This window comes from Eschrichtius robustus, chromosome 3 (assembly GCF_028021215.1).
Source record: "Eschrichtius robustus isolate mEscRob2 chromosome 3, mEscRob2.pri, whole genome shotgun sequence".
In the NCBI taxonomy this organism is placed as follows: domain Eukaryota; kingdom Metazoa; phylum Chordata; class Mammalia; order Artiodactyla; family Eschrichtiidae; genus Eschrichtius; species Eschrichtius robustus.
The window spans coordinates 94868387-94889181 of NC_090826.1; the positions used below are offsets into that span (position 1 = coordinate 94868387).

General features: G+C 41.3%; 1 protein-coding gene across 1 annotated transcript in view; it reads right to left on the reverse strand.

The window, feature by feature from the left end:
- Positions 1–11634: 11634 nt before the first annotated feature.
- The window catches only part of VAV3 (vav guanine nucleotide exchange factor 3), a 386424-nt gene continuing 377263 nt past the window's right edge, over positions 11635–20795 (reverse strand). Inside the window, exons 26-27 of the mRNA XM_068540417.1 lie at positions 14495–14646; positions 11635–13833 (exon numbers count right to left, since the gene is read on the reverse strand). Coding sequence (XP_068396518.1) covers positions 13792–13833; positions 14495–14646 — 194 coding nt within the window. The 3' untranslated portion in view covers positions 11635–13791. The remainder of the gene's footprint in view (positions 13834–14494; positions 14647–20795) is intronic.

A 20795-nucleotide genomic window follows, 5' to 3' on the forward strand; every position in this document is an offset into this window, starting at 1 on the left:
GGTTCCACATATATGTGTTAATATAAGATATTTGTTTTTCTCTTTCTGACTTACTTCACTCTGTATGACAGACTCTAGGTCCATCCACAACTCTACAAATGACCCAATTTCATTCCTTTTTATGGCTGAGTAATATTCCATTGTGTATATGTACCACATCTTCTTTATCCATTGTTCGGTCGATGGACATTTAGGTTGTTTCCATGTCCTGGCTATTGTAAATACTGCTGCAGTGAACACTGGGGTACATGTGTCTTTTTGAACTATGGTTTTCTCAGGGTACATGCCCAGTAGTGGGATTGCTGGGTCATATGGTAGTCCTATTTTTAGTTGTTTAAGGAACCTCCATAACATTCTCCACAGTGGCTGTACCAATTTACATTCCCACCAACAGTGCAAGAGTGTTCCCTTTTCTCCACACCCTCTCCAGCATTTATTGTTTGTAGACTTTTTGATGATGGCCATGCTGACCGGTGTGAGGTGATACCTCATTGTAGTTTTGATTTGCATTTCTCTAATAATTAGTGATGTTGAGCATCTTTTCATGTGCCTCTTGACCATCTGTATATCTTCTTTGGAGAAATGTCTATTTAGGTCTTTGCCCATTTTTTGATTGGGTTGCTTGTTTTTTTGATATTGAGCTGCATGAGCTGTTTGTATATTTTGGAGATTAATCCTTTGTTGGTTGCTTCATTTGCAAATATTTTCTCCCATTCTGAGGGTTGTCTTCTCATCTTATTCATGGTTTCCTTTGCTGTGCAAAAGCTTTTAAGTTTAATTAGGTCCCATTTGTTTATTTTTGCTTTTATTTTCATTACTGTAGGAGGTGAATCCAAAAAGATATTGCTGAGATTTATGTCAAAGAGTGTTCTGCCTATGTTTTCCTCTGAGTTTTATAGTGTCTGGTCTTAACATTTAGGTCATTGATCAATTTTGAGTTTATTTTTGTGTATGGTGTTAGAGAATGTTCTGATTTCATTCTTTTACATGTAACTGTCCAGTTTTCCCAGCACCACTTACTGAAGAGACTGTCTTTTCTCCACTCTATATTCTTGCCTCCTTTGTCATAGATTAGGTGACCATAGGTTCGTGGGTTTATCTCTGGGCTTTCTACCCTGTACCATTGATCTATATTTCTGTTTTTGTGCCAGTACCATACTGTCTTGATTACTGTAGATTTGTAGTATAGTCTGAAGTCGGGGAGTCTGATTCCTCCAGCTCCATTTTTCTTTCTCAGGATTGCTTTGGCTATTTGGGGCCTTTTGTTTTCCCACACAAATTGTAAAATTTTTTGTTCTAATTCTGTGAAAAATGCCATTGGTAGTTTGATAGGGATTGCGTTGAATCTGTAGATTGCCTTGGGTAGTAAAGTCATTTTGACAATATGGATTCTTCCAATCCAAGAACACAGTATATGTTTCCATTCATTTGTGTCATTTTCAATTTCTTTCATCAGCATCTTATGGTTTTTGGAGTACAGGTCTTTTGCCTCCTTAGGTAGGTTTATTCCTAGGTATTTTGTTGTTGTTGTTGCAATGGTAAATAGGAGTGTTTCCTTAATTTCTTTCTGACCTTTCGTTGTTAGTGTATAGGAATGCAACAGGTTTCTGTGTATTAATTTTGTATTCTGCAACTTTACTGAATTCATTGATGAGCTCTAGTAGTTTTCTGTTAGCATCTTTAGGACTTTCTATGTATAGTATCACGTCATCTGCAAACAGTGACAGCTTTACTTCTTCTTTTCCGATTTGGATTCCTTTTATTTCTTTTTCTCCTCTGATTGCCAGATCTATGTTGAATAAATTGGCTAAGGTGGACATCCTTGTCTTGTTCCTGATGTTGGAGGAAATGCTTTCAGTTTTTCACTGTTGAGAATGATGTTGGCTGTGGGTTTTTCATATATGACCTTTATTATGTTGAGGTAGGTTCCCTCTATGTCCACTTTCTGGAGAGTTTTTATCATAAATCGATGCTGAATTTTATCAAAAGCTTTTTCTGCATCTAGAAATGCAGAAATGATCAATGATCATCATTGAGATGATCATTTGTTTTTATTCTTCAATTTGTTAATGTGGTGTATCATACTGATTGATTTGTGGATATTGAAAAATCCTTGCATCCCTGGGATAAATCCCCCTTGATCATGGTGTATGATCCTTTTAATGTACTGTTGGATTTGGTTTTCTAGTAATGTGAAGGTTTTTAGAGGACATTTTGTTGGAGTCTTTAGGTCAAAGGTCAGATTGGAGTAGTTTCAAGAGAGACTAGAGGAAGAAGTAATGGTAGCTACTTTAGCTCTTCTGAGGAGTGTTGCTTTAGAGGAGATTGTAAAATGGACAGTAGCTGGAGGGGGATATGGCATGTAAAGGAGCTTTTCCTTAATTTTTAAAAGAAATTTATATCCTGATGAAAAGGGTCTGTTAAAGAAATGAAGTTTGAATTTTCATAATGGAGAGGGATAATCACTGGAGTGATGTCCTTGAGGACAGGAGAGGAATGGGATTCCATGTGTAAGTGAACTGGTGGGCTTTGGACAGGAACACGGACAGTTCACGTAACAACAAGAGGGAAGGATGTTGGTGCAGATGCGAATAGTTGAGCGGTTATGGTAGGGAAAGTCTGTGGATGGGCTTCTGTGCCTTATCTCCAATTCTGGCGTCTTCTCCACCTCAGCTGTAAACACTGGAGTGCCCCAGGGCTCAGTCACTGACTTGCTTCTCCTCCATTCATTTGCTAAGATGATCTCATTTAGTCCCATGACTTCAAATATGCGTCTCATTTCCAAATGTTTTTATCCCTCCTCAACCTCTCAAACCACTGACTCATACCCAACTGTCTACCTAGTATATGTGCTTAGATGGCTAACAGGCATTCTAAGCTTAATGAGTCTACACCTGAGCAGTTGACTTCTCATCTCCCTTCCCACATCAGCTGCTCACCCTTCACCATGCGTGCGTAACACCATGCACATGCTTAAACACCATTCAAGCCAAAATGTTGACATCAGCCTTAATGATTCTGTTTTTCTCATCATTCCACATTCACACTGTAAGCAAGGCCAGCACTGACTTCAGTATATATCTGAGATGCCAATACTTCTCACAATTCTATGATATCATCCCAGTATGAGCCACCATCGTTTCTCACCTGGATTACACGATCATGATTTTATGGTCTCTGCTTCCACTCTTGTCTCCCTTTAGTAAAACTTCCACCAATGAGCCAAAATGACTCTTCAAAAAGAAAATCGGATCAGGCCACCTCCCTGCTCAAAACTCTCCAATGAGTTTTTCAAAATTAAATCTAAATTTCTTTCCATTTATCTGCAAGGCCCTCAGTGATCTGGTTCAAGATTAGGTTTCTAACTCATCATCTGCCCACCTTTCCCTTGTTCACTCTGCTCTAGAAGCACGGGTCTACCTGCTGTTACTTGGAAACACCAAACCAAGCACACCCCACCCCGGGATTCTGCACTGGCTCTTCCCTCTGCCTGCAGTGCATTTTACCCTGATAATCGCAGGGCTCCCTCCCTCACTTCTTCAGGTCTGTGTTCAGATATTCCCCAGAGAGGCCTTCCATGGCTACCATGTGTAAAGTAGCACTTTCCTCTGTCTCCTTCCTCTGCTTTGATTTTCTTCATTGTATTTGTCACTTCCTAAAATTGTTGTGTGTATTTGTCTGTCTCCCTGTTCTTGCCAATAAAAAGTAGGCTCTACCAGAGCTGAGAGTTGTCTGTTTTGTCCACCACATATCTCCAACCCCATGCCCATAGGTCAGTACTCAATACATGCATTGAATGAATGGGAGCTGTTGAAAATTTTGAAAACAGAAATGAAGTGATATAATCAAAAGAATGGATGCCGGTTAGGGGCTCTTGCAATTGTCTAGGTGAGATGAGGTTGACTTGGAGTAAGGTAGAGGGAGTGAAGCTATTAAAAAGAGACTGAGTTAGGTCTTCTGCCTTTCAAAGTTGTACACCCCAATTTTGTTTGAGCCTTTCTCTGACCCATTTACAAATTTGATTCCCTGGCCAAATATCTATCGAATGTCTTGGCACAGAATAATAGAATGCTAAAACTGGAAGTAGGCACATAAATTATCAAATTTGATGCCTTCCTCCTACAGATGAGGAAACTGAGCCCCAGAGAGATTAGAGATGCCACTCAGAGTCTCTTGACTTGTTAGTGGAAGGAACCAAGACTAAACCTGCTTTGCCTTATTCTCACTCCTGTGCTTTCACCTCCCCACTTGTTGTGTTACAGAATTTTTAAAAAATTGCATGTACTTGTAACATCTTAAGGACTTTGAAACTGCTAATTGTTTCAAAAATAACTTGCTGTGTGATTACAAGTTCAAGTTTGGCTTTTTGCACGATTTTAATTGTATTTTGGACTGTGCTCAGAAGTCCCAAGAGAGTATATCAGATTTTTGTTGGAATCTTTCTGTTCAATGGCTTCAGACTAGTGGTGCAGCAACCAAGGCATCATTCCAGGGTTGTTTATCCCCCCTTTCCTTTATGATCCTCCTTTATGATATCTACTCTGTGTCATCTTTGAGGCAGGATCTTAAAAAGTGGGATTATGTCCAATGTTTTAAGGAAAATGAAAAATAAATTGAGTAGTATCAGTAGACCAGACAGTCTGAATAAAGGTAAAGGTAATAAATTTTTTCACACTAATGTAGATTCATTTCATCACGTCATCATTAATGTAAATTTTCATCTTCAAAGCACCCAGGCAACAATACTGTCAACATTAAGTGTAATAAATGCTGAGGGCATTTTCCCACCTCTCTACAAAACCACAGCACACTTTTCCTTCCTCCTTCATATTTTGCAGGTCTAATTTGCACAGGATTCAGGAGCATTTCACTAGTTCATTTAAAATAGGTTGCCTGTTCCTAATGAGCTCATCACACAAGAGCACTTAAGAGCTTCCCTCTGCTTAGCGAGGTGATGTGTGATTCTGACATACAGGGTGAGAAAAAAAGGGGTCATTCACTTGGGGCTGATGGCCTGAGAAGCTGAAAAGTAAATGGGTAGAAGTAGTGTTGTTTCTATTGGCAACTACATTAATATCTACTGAAGTTTGTCGTTGGTTTACACCCCTTGAACCTGAGCAATACAGACCCTGGATATGTTTGAGAGGTATGGCTTTGGCCTCCCTTTGGCACATTTTATCTACCCATGCTGCACCCTCTCCCTACTAATCTCTGCTGAAGCTGTTTATTTTTATTAATTAATTAATTAATTACTGCATCCGGACTTCGTTGTGGCATGCGGGCTCTTCATTGCGGTGCGTGGGCTTCTCTCTAGTTGTGGCGCGCGGGCTCCAGAACACGTGGTCTCTGTAGTTTGCGGCATGCAGTCTCAGTAGTTTTGGCGCGCGGGCTTAGTTGCCCCGCAGCATGTGAGACCCTAGTCCCCTGACCAGGGATCGAACCTGCGTCCCCTGCATTGGAAGGTGGATTCTTCACCACTGGACCACCAGGGAAGTCCCTGAAGTTGTTTATTTTTTAGGAAACTCTCATATTTTGAGAATATGAGGAAGAGAGCTGTTATGGGTTGAATTGTCTCCTCCCAGAATTCATATGTTGAAGTTCTAACTCCCCAATACCTCAATGTGACCTTATTTGGAAATAGAGTCCTTGCAGATGTAATTAAGTTGAGGTCATACTGCAGAAGGGTGGGACCCTAACCCAGTATGACTGCTATCTTTACAAAAAGGGGAAATTTGGACATACACAGGGAGAGTAGCATGTGAAGATTAGTGTCGTAAACCAAGGAACTACCAGAAGCTCGGAGAGAGCCCTGGAACAGATCCTTCTCTAGTGCCTTCTGAGGGAGCGTGGCTCTGATCACACCTTGATCTTGGACTTCTGCCTCTAGAACTGTAAGACAGTAAGTTCTTGTTGTGTAAGCCACAGGGTATGTGGTATTGATACATTGTTACAGCAGCCCTGGTAAACTAATATGGGAGCTGCTAATGGAGGAGTGGCAGAATGTTAATTTCACAGGTTTAGCTCTGTGTCAGGCCAAACCATCCCCTGTAGCTTCTGAAATGTACATGGGATCGTGTCACTGCCCAGCTTAAAACCCTCCAATGGCTCTCACCTCCCTCATTACCAGGCCTACAAGACCTACCCAATCTGCCCCAAGAAGCTCTCTGACGTAACCGCCTGTTACTCTCTTCTTGCTCACTCTCTCCAACCCCACTGCCCCCTATGGTTCTATACAAACTCTAAGCACTCAGGTATTTACACAGTTTTCCTCTCACTTAAATTTGGTTTTTGTTCAAAAATAATTTCCTCGACCACCCTATGAAAAATAACACTCTTATTTTGCTTTTTCCCCCTTCAATAACACCTATCAGTACCTAACTTGATGTATCTCTTTATTACTTGTCACCATCTGCATGCGTGTAAGCTCCTCAAGTGTAGGAATTGTCAGGTTTGTTGTTGGGTCCTCCAAGCCTTTGAATGGTAGAGCGCATCAGAGGATCTCAATGGATCTTCCTTGAATGAATGAATGATTTGCCAGATATTTGGATTTCGTAATTTTAAAATTTCAACAGCTATACTTCCAAGGCATGCCCGGTTGCTGCTTTCGCTTTTCTGTTACTGTGAGATTGATTCCACTTCCTATGTGTCTGAAAATTCTCCTTTCTCATTCTCTCCCAACACTTTGAGCCTCAGGAAGGGCATTTTCTAAATGAGAAAAGACAGAAAATTAGCTCCTCTGAGAAGTCATTCCTCTCTCATTCTTTCCTGTATCCTCTGCAAAGCCTTGCACACAGTAAATATTGATTTAAGGAATCGACAGGAAGTTGTTTTTGTTTTGTTTTTTTAACAAAGAACTAAATTTTAATCAACTAAATTTCTCCAAAGTAACCCACGCTTTCCAGGTGAACCTCATACTTGGCTTAAATGATCTTTCAGTTTACCCATCCGTGGTAGGCAGCTGTTGCGATGGCTCCCAATGATCCCTTGGTCTTGGTAGTCACGCCTTGGGTAATCCCCTCCCCTTGAGTGTAAGCTGGTTGAGTAGCTCACGTCTAAGGAATAGAATAGAGCAGCGTGACGGGCTGTCCCTTCTGAGGTTAAGTTATAAAGAGGCTAGCTTTCACCTTGACTGCTCTTGCTCTCTCCCTCTCGGATGGCGCGGCCTGGGGAGAGGCCAGCTGTCATGTTGAGAGGGAGCCACGCAGGGAGGCCCACATGACCTAGCTTGAAAGCTCATCATTCCCCACTTGAGCCGTGAGATGACTGCAGCGCTGACTGACTTGATTGAGGGCTCATGGGAGACCCTGAACCAGAAACCCCCACTAATCTATTCCCCGATTCCTGACCTACAGAAACCGGGGGATAATAGACGTTTGTTGTCCTCAGCTGAAAGGGCTGGACTAATTTGTTATGTGAGAGTAGATAACTAATAAACCATGTTTAATTTGCACTCATCACTTCTAAAGCACTACTGATGTGAAACGTTATCTTAAGATGTTTCTTCCAAAGGCTAATATCCATACAAGAGGGCTTTTTTTTCCATGTCTGAGTTTAGTTTGTAACATTTATTTTTGTATGTTAAATGGCCAAAATGCAAATATAAAAGCTCTGTTCATACATGTTGTCCCGCTTAATCCTCATGAAAACCATCTGAAATAAGGTGCTATCATCACCCCATCTTAACTGTAGAGAAACTGAGGAACAAGTAGTGTAAGCAGCTTGCCCAAGGCCATCCAGCTGGTAAGTGGTGGAGCCTAACAGTCCAGTTCTAAGGCTGACGACTCGACCACTAATCTATGCTGCTGCTTAGACGAAAAATTCGATTGTAATATTCAAACAGGCCAAACTGCCTTAAAAACTAGCTCTAGCTCTAGTGTAGAAGAGTTACTCTCCAGGACTAGAGTTTTCATGATTCAACGATGGGATGTTACCAAGCTTTGAATTCTTAGAAAAATTAAATGAGGTTTAATTTAAATTAAAAAAAAAATATCCAAATGGGAAGAGTCAAAACCTAAATTATCCTTGGGAAAAAACAGAAACATTTCCCTCTCTGAGGCAAGGTCATTCAAATCACTAGAAAATCCAAAAGCATTCGCTGATCAGACTTTGAGTCATTATTAGATTTACTGACACACTTCGGACTCCTCAGTACGTGCTGACAGCAAGAGGCACGGCGATTTTTGACCCATCTGCACTGCCACCTGACCTAGGACCTCAGCAAATGCACACAGTGTAGACAGCAGCTCCCCAGAACGACTCTCTGAAGAAAGGCCTTAGGAATTCTGAAAAATGGGAAGCTCCTGTGCATTGTCGTATCACAGATGAGGGTTGCCCTACCTGCCTTTCAGGGTTGTGCTGCTCCAAATTCAGTGAGATGAAGTATGTGAAAAGGCTCCGTGAGCTGTAGGTCTCAGATGAAGGGAGACTTATTTTTATTTTTTTATCATTGGCGGAAGGAAAATATGACTAAATGAGATCATTTGTATTGTGCCTTCTGTGGGCAGAGAGCAGTACAACTGAAATGTACTGCTGGGGTGGCAGGGGTGGTGTGATGTCCAGAGCACATGTGCCCAAGCAGTTAATTCAGAAAGAGAGAGAGGTGGCTGGTGTCATAACACCGGCCAAGAGCTGGCCAGTCTCCAGCGCGACCACGAGCAGCTGTGGTTTCAGGGGTTCGATTGTAACCATCCACACAGAACTCAACTGCTAGGGTCAAAGCCAAAGCACATTTAGCTGTGCAGCCATAGAATCTAGAGCTAGTGCCCCCAGGTCCCCACATAGGAGTGCTGGGGACTCGTTCACTGTACAGACATCCCCTGACTTCTGGCATGTGCTCGTGGACAGGTGCTAAGGGTACCAGTGTGAGTACAGCAGACTCTCGGAGCTGCCCCGTGCCACTAACAGCCATGAAATGACTGTGCAAACAATTGTGAATACAACTGGACAGATATTTGACTTTCACAGTTAAGTGCTAGCATATCTTAAAAGCTCTACATTTCGACGAAGTCTTTGAATTTCTTTGTGTTTCCTCCATGGTTCAGAATAATTTCACAAAACCACTGGAGTTAGGATGGAGTAACAGTTTTCAACCAGTTAACCCCTTCATTCTCCAAAGACACAGGGGCTCTGTGTGCTTTGCCCAGGGTCACTCGGCTGGTGAGGGGCGATGGCTGTGCCTGCAGAGGGCAGGCCGGCCATTCTGGAGTTCACTTTCCCCCTCAGGACTCAACACGGACGCCAGTGTCCATTAGCAGACAGGGCGTGGAGCGACTTTTGTGTTCATTCTGTTTCTGCTCTGAGGTCTCTCGATATCTGGGTCACTGTGATTGTATTGTGCCTAGAAATTTTGGAACCTTCTAACAGGGCCAGTCTAGAGTGCTTCAGGAGGAGTTGTTTGCTCTTCTGTCACTATGTCCCCGAATCCTAATTGATGGCACCTAACTAGAGAAAGGATTCCTTTTTGACCTATTTTTCAGGACTTGTTCATTACTTACAATAAGGTACCTTCCAAAGTCTGCCAGATGCGAGTGTATAACATCTCTAATCAGAGTCCAACCAATCCCAGAAAACTAGTTTCAGTGAAAACATGAAGTGACTAATGGACTAAGTGTAAATGATTATGAGCCGGGTGAAAATCCCATTTTCCTAGTCAAAATAGTGTGGAGCTGTTAAATTCAACTTCTGAGATTGTTTGTGGGTTTGAATATTAATCTTCCTGAACACACACCTTTTTATTCCATCTGTAATTTGAATGCTTAAAATGTCATCATGTGCAAGAAACAAAGCATGAGCTCTAGCATTCAAAATAAAATCTGCCAGTCCATAATTTGGTTCCGAAGTATTTTACAATTCTTCAGGGGGAAGGGGACCAACATTCCTTGAGTACCTACCATGTGCCAGGCTCTTTCCTGGCATCTTTTTTCATATGTTATGGTTTATTCTTCATAACAGCTCTCTCAGACACTTATGATTATCCCTTTATTACAGAAGATGAAATTGGTGCTCAGAAAGTCACTGACGGGGCTGGGGTTTGAACCCAGGTGTGACTGCTAAAACTTCCACTTTCTATAATACCAAATGATTTAACTTCCTTCCTGGAGACACTGTCTAATTGAGAATCTATAGTTTTGCCCCTTAATCCAATAAGTGAGCCTGAATTATACTGAAGGAATTCAAAGATTAATATAGCAACTACCCATATTTTGCCAGCAAATCCATCTGACAATGGTAGACATGATGATGATGATAAAAATGGCTCAATGTAAGCCAGGCACCATTCCACTTTACATCGTACGTGTGGTCTCAGTTGAGTCTCACAACCATCCTGTGAAGTACCTGCTGTTATTATACTGATTGGCTGAGGCCCTGTGTGGCAAGGATGAGATGTGAACCCAGATACACAGTCTGAGGTCTGGGGATATGCTTTCGTCACTCTTCTATACAGCTGTCAAATTAAATAGAACAAAGCAAGGCACCTAAAGCCTAATTATCAACATATTTTACTTCAATTACTTGATGGAAGGCAAAATATTTGAATGTTTTATAAAGGATATTCCCACGTTAACTAATAAATCGAGGGAGTTCTTATCATGATTGATTGGCAGTGGTGGTGAGAGTGGTGATAATAAGATACAAGGTCTAAAGTCACATAAATGTTAACATGTTGGAGAGAATTCCAAAGGAATCAGCCCTTCAAGTAAAGGGAGTAAGGGTTGGGATAACCCACTGTACTATAATGAAATAGGGGAGATTTTATATTTCTGAGCATAGTGGTACTGGTGACATCAACCAGAAGCTACTACCGTGGAACTGACTTTTCCCGCTCCTTAGAAGGAACGGGCTTCCACCCTCTCCTGAGCCAGCCTGTCTCCACCACTGTGGACAACCCGCAGGCCTGCTCTGCCAAGGGAGACTTGCCTCTGTGTCTCTCTGGCTTAGCAGTTCATCATTTTCTGTGGAAAAGTTGAATCAAAATAGAAAAAAAAGCTCAATCTCCTCTGACACCTCTCTCTCTAGGCAATATCTGTTTGAGGCTTTCTTTTAAGAGGCAGGAATAGGAGAACATTTCTGAGTTCTGTGTTCATCTTCAATCGTTACGATATCTTGTATCATAGCTTCTCAGCTGTGCAATCTTAGAAACATCCCTAAGCTCCCTCTTGACCCATTAAGTGTCATGGTACAGGCTCTGGAGCCAGACTGTCCAATTTGGAACTCCATCTCCGACGCTTGTCAGCTCTGAGAGCTGAGTCAAGCTACAGCCTTTTGAAATGCCTGTTTCTTCATCTGAAAAGTGGAGATAATATGGGACTATACCTCCTGGGGTTACTGCAAGTTGGAGCACATAAAGCATTTAGAACAGTGCATGGCACATGGGAAGCATGTCAACAATATATTATTTGCAACTACTGAGTATGTCTTACAGGCCACTGTTCGTAACTGTTCAGGCAGCAATCCTGAGCTCAACCAGATCAAAGTTAGGGCTTCTAGTTCCATGTTTATGATGAGGTTGGCACATGTTGAATTATGTATGGAATTGTTCTATGGAAAGACTTCAACTCTCAATTGATGTAATGCAAGTAGTAACTATTTATTATATTGACATATTTACAAAATATTACAAAGTGAAATACCACTCTAATTCACCATATTACACAGGGCTGCATACAGGCAAGACAAAGTATGGAAAAAACATTTACTTCTGTCTTTGGTATTAGAAATCTACACAAATTCGCAGCATTTAAAGTTTCCAATATGAAGTATTAAACATAGACAGAGATGTAATTGGCAACGTCATGAAAAGGGACTCTAATGTCCTCTGCTGGGAAACCCCCAGGTCCATGACATGCAACCAGAAAGAGCGGGAGTCTATCGGGTAAAACAACAATAAAAGAAAGAAACAGCACAAGCTACAATACTGTACAGAGGAGTGTTTGTTTATGAAGCTGCCCTCTCCATAACATTTGGCAGACAGTGACAGACAGAACATTCCCCAGACACAGTGCTGCAGATAAGACTTTATGGGAAAGAATCCACTCCAAGATACACCTTGAGGGTATAACTTTACTGTACAGAACATCTTATAAAACTCAATTTCATGATCATTTACACATATACAAAAACTTAACTGGTTTTTGCAAATAATAACTTTTCTAAAACACAATCACAGTTTACATAATTCTGAGGTAAAGGTCCTGAATCTATTCTATTTAAGAAGTCCTAGCCCACGAGGGTCTCTAAAGGGAGACGTGTCCAATGAACATCAAGTTCTGGCCCTCAAGTGGGTTGGGGAGAAGGCCAGCCACGCCCACCTTATTTTAGAGATGGTCCAAAATTTCAGAACTAAATGTTCCTACTTTGGCTCTATTAAGTTAACGCTTTTAATGTTTTCTGCAAACAAACACTCTCCGAGTCTTGTCAGAACATGACTTCCTCTATGGAGAAAATATTTCATCAGGAAAGGGCCAAGTTAGTGTCTTAACTTGACTGTCTTGACTGGGCACTCTGTACATCGCAGGAAAAATGTACTGAGACTTCTCACATAAAGGGTGAAGACTTGGTCAAATAAGTGCACTGCAGACTGATCTTCCCACCGGTTAATACACACCCAGAAATGGCCTCAGATGGGAAGAGCCTCAGTGAGAGCTGGGATCCCACAGTGAATAAGACCAGAAAAGTCTAGTGACCCTCCTTCTGTCCCTGAAATGCATAAAGGACCTTGCTGTGCTTTCCTTCAAAAATCCTCGACAAGGTTGTTTGTGCTACTGTAAATCCTCCAGGAAAATGTGGGAATCAGCAATATATCGCAGGTCTTTTTTTCTGCGGGGGGTTGCGGGGGAGGTGTCAGGGGAGAAAAAGGCATATGTTAATAGATGTTGCTTCTCTAAAATGACTTACTATAAATCATAGCCCTTGGTCTGTTTCTGTAAACAATGCCACCTTAATTCAGGTTATTTGTAACTACATAAAACATACCCAACCAAGATTATCTCATAAAGTGAAGTACTACATTTCCAAAATAACCCTATGAAATCATGAAGGTTGTGAAGATTTAATATGAAGATACTCTTTTATGTACTCTTCTGTATGTCTTCTTTTTATGAACAAGTTTGCAAATCTCATCAGGACACCAAATGAATAATGGACCCCCCCCACCCCCGTCCCATATAATATCACTTATGAAGCAAACCTGAGCATTTGTCTCTTATATTTTAACATGAGTAACATCAGGGGGTAAAAGTGTTTGCCAGGCAATGAGTCACCTTGTGAAGCAATTTAAGACAAGTAATGCTGGATCTTTCCAATAAGCTGCCCCAGTGGCAGAACTCCCATTTTTCTCCATGCTGGGAAAGGCAAAATTAAACTTCTGCTTCTCTGTACCATCAAAAATTCTGGTGAATGGCACGTGAGAAGAAAGTAAATATGTGTTAAGCATTTCCTAATGGCTGGCTGGCATTCATGGCGTCTGACTGGATGAAGGAAAAAGAAACATGAACCAATGTGTTTGCAGGGCTCTTTGGGGGAAGAAAAGCTTTTGGCTTTGCCCTGGTCCCTGACGATGACAGGCGGGCAGGCTGTTTCTTGCACAGCTCTAGGCGAGCCATTAATCTGTCAGTACCAGCATCTTTAGAAACCCCAGCATTAAGACTTAGGAGGGGAAAAACAGGGAGGATGTTGAATAGCCAGAAAGGCAGCTTTTTAAACAAACACTTCAGTGAATTCATAATGCTGTGCAGGCTTCTATTTATCCCTTCTCTGAAATTCCTGGTGCGGGGTGCAACGCTGGATTGGAATTTATTCATCCTCTTCCACGTACGTGGATGGAAACCAGCCCACCTAAAAAGGAAAAGCAACCAACACAGCAATGTGACTCTGCATCCGGCACTTCAAAGGGCTCTACAGAGCATTTCATTTTCATAACACCCTGAATTAATCTGGCGTTTTATGCCCACTGCAGGTGAAGAGGATCGGTTTAGACTGCTCCTAAAAGCCCAATAGAGTGAGTGACAGAAAGGGTGGAATACAATACGCTTAAACTGTTCTAATCTGTTAGCACACAAATATGTAATTTAAGGGGCTCTACTAGTTAATGCTTCCTATTTCTGCTGTAGAACAAGATATAAAGACAGAGGTCCTATGCCCCACTCTTTCCAATTTAGATCATCAGCTCTTACAGATATTTTGTACTCCACATAAAGTTTATGCTCTAGACTTAAAAAGAGGCTTAGAGACTCAAAAGAACTGATATGCTCAACCCTTTTCCCAACAGGAAGCCATCAAACTTGCCCAAGTAAACTTTATTGATGCCGCTATCATATTCACTCAACACATTTTTCTTGAGTGCCTGTTTTCAGGAAGGAACACCACCGTGCGGAGCCAGGGCTCTGGGGGGGTGAAGCCTGCCACACAGTGTAGGGTTCCCCCCACCACAGTGGGCGCCAGCGGCTGCCCAGCCCCCTTCGTTCATGTGACGAGCACATCGAGGGGGACAGCTCACCCTGCCATTTACTTCTCCTCTCCACCAGCCATTCGCACTCATCTTCGTGTAAATCTTCACCACATCTCCTTTCAACAAGGACAATTCTCGCATATCTCTTGCACAGAAGTCATACCGAGCGATGGCGATGCCCAGCACCTTTGGACTTAACGCTGTAAAGAAACGATGGGGCGTCAGAATTGATGTGCAGTTTACCAACCATAAGCACCTAATCAGATGGATGTTACAGATGCTGTCAAAATGCGCGGCCGTGATTTCGTGACAGACTAGTGATGATGGATGGCAGAGGGGCTTGAAAGCAGCAGAACTGCTGTTTCAACTCAGTCGGGTGTAGTCAAGTTCATTTCACAAAGTTTAAAAAACTGTTGTTCTGTTTTCACATTCTTCACAGGAACTTCAAAACACGGACTAGTTTTTGTAGTTTAAAAAAAAAGGCTAATATCTAAGTTACTGCCTAAGGAGATAGAATCTCAAATAACTAGCCTAAATTTCCTATTGATGGCATAGTAATCCATTTTTAACTCGAACCTCTATGGTAAAAGCTTCACATTTTCATCTTGTACACTTTTCAACTTAAGACTCAAAGCAACCAACTTTTTTGCTCTGAAAGTCTCTTGTTGAATCCATGTCATCGCCTCTATCCTCTCCCCTCCCCCCGAACAGCCTTTTTTTTTTTTTTTTTAGTTAAAACTATTTAGGGACAGTTACTCTTTTATATATAATTGCACTTGTGAAGAAGCTTAAATCATGTTTCATGGAAAAAACAGATAAACACCATCCATTTACCTTGTTTCAAACAAATACTGCCTTATAGAAAACCTTTACTGAAATACTTAATCAAAAAGAAGATTCAGGGCATCTGCCTCCTATATTCAGTTTTTTTTGTTTTTTGTTTTTTAAATGGTAGGAGAGGAGCTAACCTGCTCCCTGCCCTCACCTGCCTGTCCTGAAAGGAAAATTCTGTTCAAGCTGTACATTTGTTTGCCTCTAGTGTTTCATAACACATTTTATATTAACATCTCTACCTGTTGCTCCTTGGGGTTATAAAGTGTTTTCAATGATATGTTCAGTGATTCTGAGAATCACTCACCTGAGATTGGTGGGACTTTATAAACCTCAAACGGTAGAGAAACTGAAGTATAAGAAAAAAAACATGGGAAATGCCACACATCCATATTTTTAACAGTTCCCAGTGCCTAGGCAGCTGCAGTTATGACCTGTTACCCTGGAAGAGCCTGCCCACTTGGAGACCGGGACCTCTGGCCTATTTTTCAGGGCTCTGCAATGACAGAAATTTTTTTTAGTCTCCAGGTGTCCATCATAAGATAAACGAATAGCAATGCTGTAGATTTCAGAACTGTAAAGGGAGCAAAAATAGGTCATTTTATTTTACGGTTCAGACACAAACCACTTTAATAGTTTTCTTACTGAAAACCATCCTATTACTGGGGCACTACTCTTAGAGTTGTGCACATAAAAACACCCCAGTGATGGAAAAACCCATCATCAGCTTAACTGTGTGACCTTGTACAGGTCTCTTAACCCTTCTGGGCCACATTCTCCTCACCTATAAAATGAAAGGTCTATACGAGATGCCTTGTAAGGGCCTTCTGGTACTAAATTTTATTATTCCATTGGGACTTACAGGTTAATTTTTAAAAATCGGTAAGAAAACATACTTTATCCAGCCATCATGTACTCCCCTGTGTGTCACATAAACAGCCCTTACATTCTCTGGCTAATGACAGAAGTCAAGACCAGAATGCCCTGCACAAACCGACGGGCACAGCCATCCTTTAAAGCAATTTGGACCGAACTGTACTCTTATATTTGGAGATAAAGTTGGGATTTTGGTCCTATTTATTTTCTTAATGGAAGTACATGAACACTGGCTTTTCTCAACTAAAATTTCTGATCCTCAGGAAAACTAGTTTTATGGAGTGCTTCATTCCCCCTTTATACTTTTGGCTCTCAACTCTTTCCAGCTGATGAAAGAGAAAATGTCTTGCTGAAATACATAACATGAGCACACACACAAAACCAGAGGAGCGGTATGTCAAGACAAACGATGACTTGATGACAGAGAAAAGGAAAGTGCGTGGTGGGAATGTGACTCGAGGGGCTGTTTGTGAGGAGATGTATCTACATGAGAAGCCATACACAGAAGTCAAAATATTTTATTTGCAAACAGAAGCAAGTTGAAAAGACATATAAAAGCAGTAAAACAGTACCTGACCAGAAAGGAGTGGGAGAAGGGGGAAGAAAGCTGTAGTCTGGAGGAGTTACAAAAGAAAACCCACAGAGCAAAGGAGGGGCTTAGAGAAGGAAAGAAAAAGAGAGAAGCAAAGACCATTTAGGTGTTGGCAAAACATATTTCGACACAGCTATTTCGTTGTCTATAACCGTAAGAAAATTGTCATATCAAAGTTGAAATATCAAGCTTTGCTTTCACCCACTTGGCTCCTATCACCATTTCTAAATGAAGAACAAGCCAGATGATTACATTTTGATTGACATTAGTTCTGCAGTTCAGAGCGATCTATCCCTTTCTAGGTGAACACAGCATACCCACTCTATCCAAGGACGGCCTTCTCCTCTTGATGTGGTGCACAATTCCCACTTTGTCACATCAGTGGAGAGGGGGATCCTGTAAATTCTTAATGTAAAATATGCTTCACATCAAAACTGATACAAGAAGTAAGAGCCTATAGGGTGGTGTCAATGAAACACGCAGAGCCCATTGAAAATTCAAGAAAATCACTCAGACGATTTGTTAGGAACCACACTCACCCTCCAAACAAGCATGCACATGCTAGGTTACTTCCAAAAATAAAATGTAAACCACTCTGAATTATATCTGGAAAAGAAAGTAAATCTATCCCCAACTTGTAGGAATGTACAGAAAATTTCTACGCATTTGGATGCTCAAAAACTTCTCACTTTTTAATAATCAGAGCTAAACTTATCAAATGGTTTGGAAGTGTTAGATGCCATGCTCAATGTTTTATATTCATTTAATTATCACAACAACTCAAAGAGGAAGGTACCCATGCTATTTCTTCTTCACATTTGAGAACAACCTAGATTCAAACCTAGGCGGTGTGACTCCAGAGCCGAGGCTCTTCACTGCTATCCTCTCTGCATCTACCCCTCTGCTTCAGGTACCACCTTAGGCAGTTTTAAAACTCACCCTGCTGATACCATGGTGCCATTGCAATGGAAAAGGAAGGTGTGGTTGTAAACTTTCTCCCAATATTGATTCTTCCCTTAATCCACGTAATAGGTTATTTCATTGGGCTATGTTTGCCCAGAAGGGATACTAAGTTCTTGCTACTGGGATATATACAGAAGTATCATAAGGCAACTTCTGGTACCTTTCCTGGGAAGGCAGCTGGCACACACCTTCACCCTTCTCTTTGATTCTTTATTCTATCCTGCTGTCTGGAATGTGAAAGCTACCATTCTGATTCTTGAGAAGGCAGACCTCACCTTAAGGATGAGCTTCAAGGAACCTGGGTTACTGAAAATTTTATGGCAGAGATACTCCTGTCAAGAAGGGGCCCTAGAGATACTAAGAATATCAGTAGCTCATTAACGGGATACTTATAGAGTCCAACCAAATAAACTGGGGAAAGGAATTGCAAGGAAGGGTTCAGATGTTCTTTGGTTCATATATACATTGGTGCATTCAGTGACACTTTTCTCATAAATGGCTTCACATACTTACTTTTAACCTACCCTGAAGTATATCCTTGTTAATAATCAAGGTTCTCTTCTAATCCATTGCATGTTCCCAGTTACACTTTTTTATTTTAAAATGCAGCAGTACATGCTATTACAACTAATTTTACAATCTGTGCAATTCACTTATTGCCATGCAATGTAACTGGTTTGTTTTGTTTTCCTCGAGATCATGTTATACCCACTGTTAGAGAGAGGAAAGGATGTCATCTTTAATTTAATGAGGAAAACGGCACCCTAACTCTACTTTTGGCAGAAAATCTAGTGCCAGGATTCCTATCCCACGTTTGTGAGAACTTAAATTAGAACTCCTCATTCTCCCCATTACTTCTTTGTAATGAGGGGAATTTTCTCCTCAAACTGCTTTCTAAGTGTCCATCCTTGATTCTCTCTCTGGCACTATTTATCCATGGAGTAATAAAAGCAGACAGTATTTCCCCAAAATTTCTAATGAAGGTAATTCAAGAGTCTGAAATATAACAAAAGATAAGTTAACTCTAGAAGGAAGAAATAAGAGATCAATGAAAACACAATTAAATGCTACTTAAATCTCAAAAATAGGTTATCTAATCTAATCTATCTACCTTTCTCTCATCTTAAAATATCTAACATTCCTGAATATGGATAATGCCTCACCAGAGGACTTGACTCTGTTTCGAATACATAACATCGGTGTGCTACCCCTCTCTCCTAACCCTAAAAGCCTTGCAAACATTTGCATTCATGTCAAGTACCTATAATTTGAACCATCTTAAATCTTATCTAAAAATTATCATCTTTACTAAATGGTAGCTATTCCCACCATGGTTAGGCCTTGGCTCCTCTGCTGGCTTCACTCTAATTTTTTCCCCAATGAATGGAACAGATTCTTGCATATGCCTTGGCTTCTCACCTGAATTCCAGTCTGTGATTTCACACATTTTCATCACCCTGCCATGAGGTACAGTCATGATCTCTGATTTAAGTTGTCTGAAACCAAACCCATCATCTTCCTCCCTGTAACCTAGCTCAACCTCCCACAATTGGGTTATTTTTCCAACTACTCCCACGTTCTCTTTGCAGACCGTCTTTGCAAGGTCAGTACACCTCTTTAGCTCTTTCTGTTCACTCTCATCTTCCTCTGAGATATAAAGTTGTTCCTTCACTAAGTTCTCAGCTCCACCGTCCCAGCTCAGGTACTTATGCCATTTCTAAACTAAGACAACTGCCTCCTAATTGGTCTTCTTACTTTCAGCTTTCTTTCCATTGTATTCTAAATACCGCCTCTCAGCTACTCACCATAAACAGACTACTCATCATTCCTTTTCCTAAGTTATAACATCCTAACCCTTGACTTCAATTCCAGAGCAATTCGTAGTCTGGCTATATCCCGCCTATCTCACCAAATCTTCCATCATTTACCCACACAAATTCTTCGCATCCCAGCTTCCTAAGTGCCCCCCACCGCCCCAAACACCATTCCCACCCTCATCCTGGGGTGCTGCTCCTTCACCTTGCTTCTGCAAACCTCAACCTCCTTGTCTCCGAAGCTCAGCTCAGGCCCTTCCCTGACCAATCCAGATAACACTCGTCCCCTTTTCTGTCCTCTGTAGCCATCTGTTAGGCACTTACATCACGGCGCTCCCCGGCCCTGCTGTTTCATTACTGCATGTGCTCCTGTGTTGTATCTCAATGAGTCGTTGATTCTGGAGAGCAGGGACTGGCTCGTATGCTGCTTCTGCATCCCCACAGGATCAGGCCCAGGGCTAAGCAACTGAAGCTGCTAAATGGATGAGTATCTCGGCAGGGTATTTAATTCTGCAAGCTCCTTATTTCTCCTCCTCCTGTTTGTTGAGCTCATCTTTTGCTCACGTAACTGCTCAAAGACTTCCAACAAAAGCCAGCACAACATAAAGGGAAGAACATGAAATATGTTCAGGATTTATTCCCCAGGGTCCCTGAGAGCCATAATCTATCAGTGATATTCCTACAATAACTATAATTCTTCTGAATGTCTCATGGCATTAACCATACCGTACACCTGAGGAATCTTCTCAGGAGAAACTGATTAACCTTTTGCTCGTGTCACCCAGTATGTAGCTCTCAGCCAAACACTTTAAGGCTTGGTAAGATGCTTTCTACTTTTCTACGCGTTGTAGCATGACTTATTGTTGTCGCTCTTTCTATACATAAATTTTCAATGTGTTTGGGTCCTTAATTCTCGTAAGCTGGCAAAACAGCATTTGAATGTCTGGCACCTATGTAGACGAGTATAAAATAATGTGTTTCCCTAGGAAAGTATGGATTTAAATCTAGACGTAAGCAATGTCAGAATAAGGTATTTGATAAAAATATTTTGCAGAATGGTTTAACCTGCAAAACATATTTCTGTCCATACTGAGAATACATCTACCTATTTCTACACACACGTACAGATACATGTTTTCTTCATCGTACTCCTCCGACTATACCAAGATGACGCTAATATAAGAATTATTGGGGAGGGTGGGAGGGAGGGAGATGCAAGAGGGAAGAGATATGGGAACATATGTATATGTATAACTGATACACTTTGTTATAA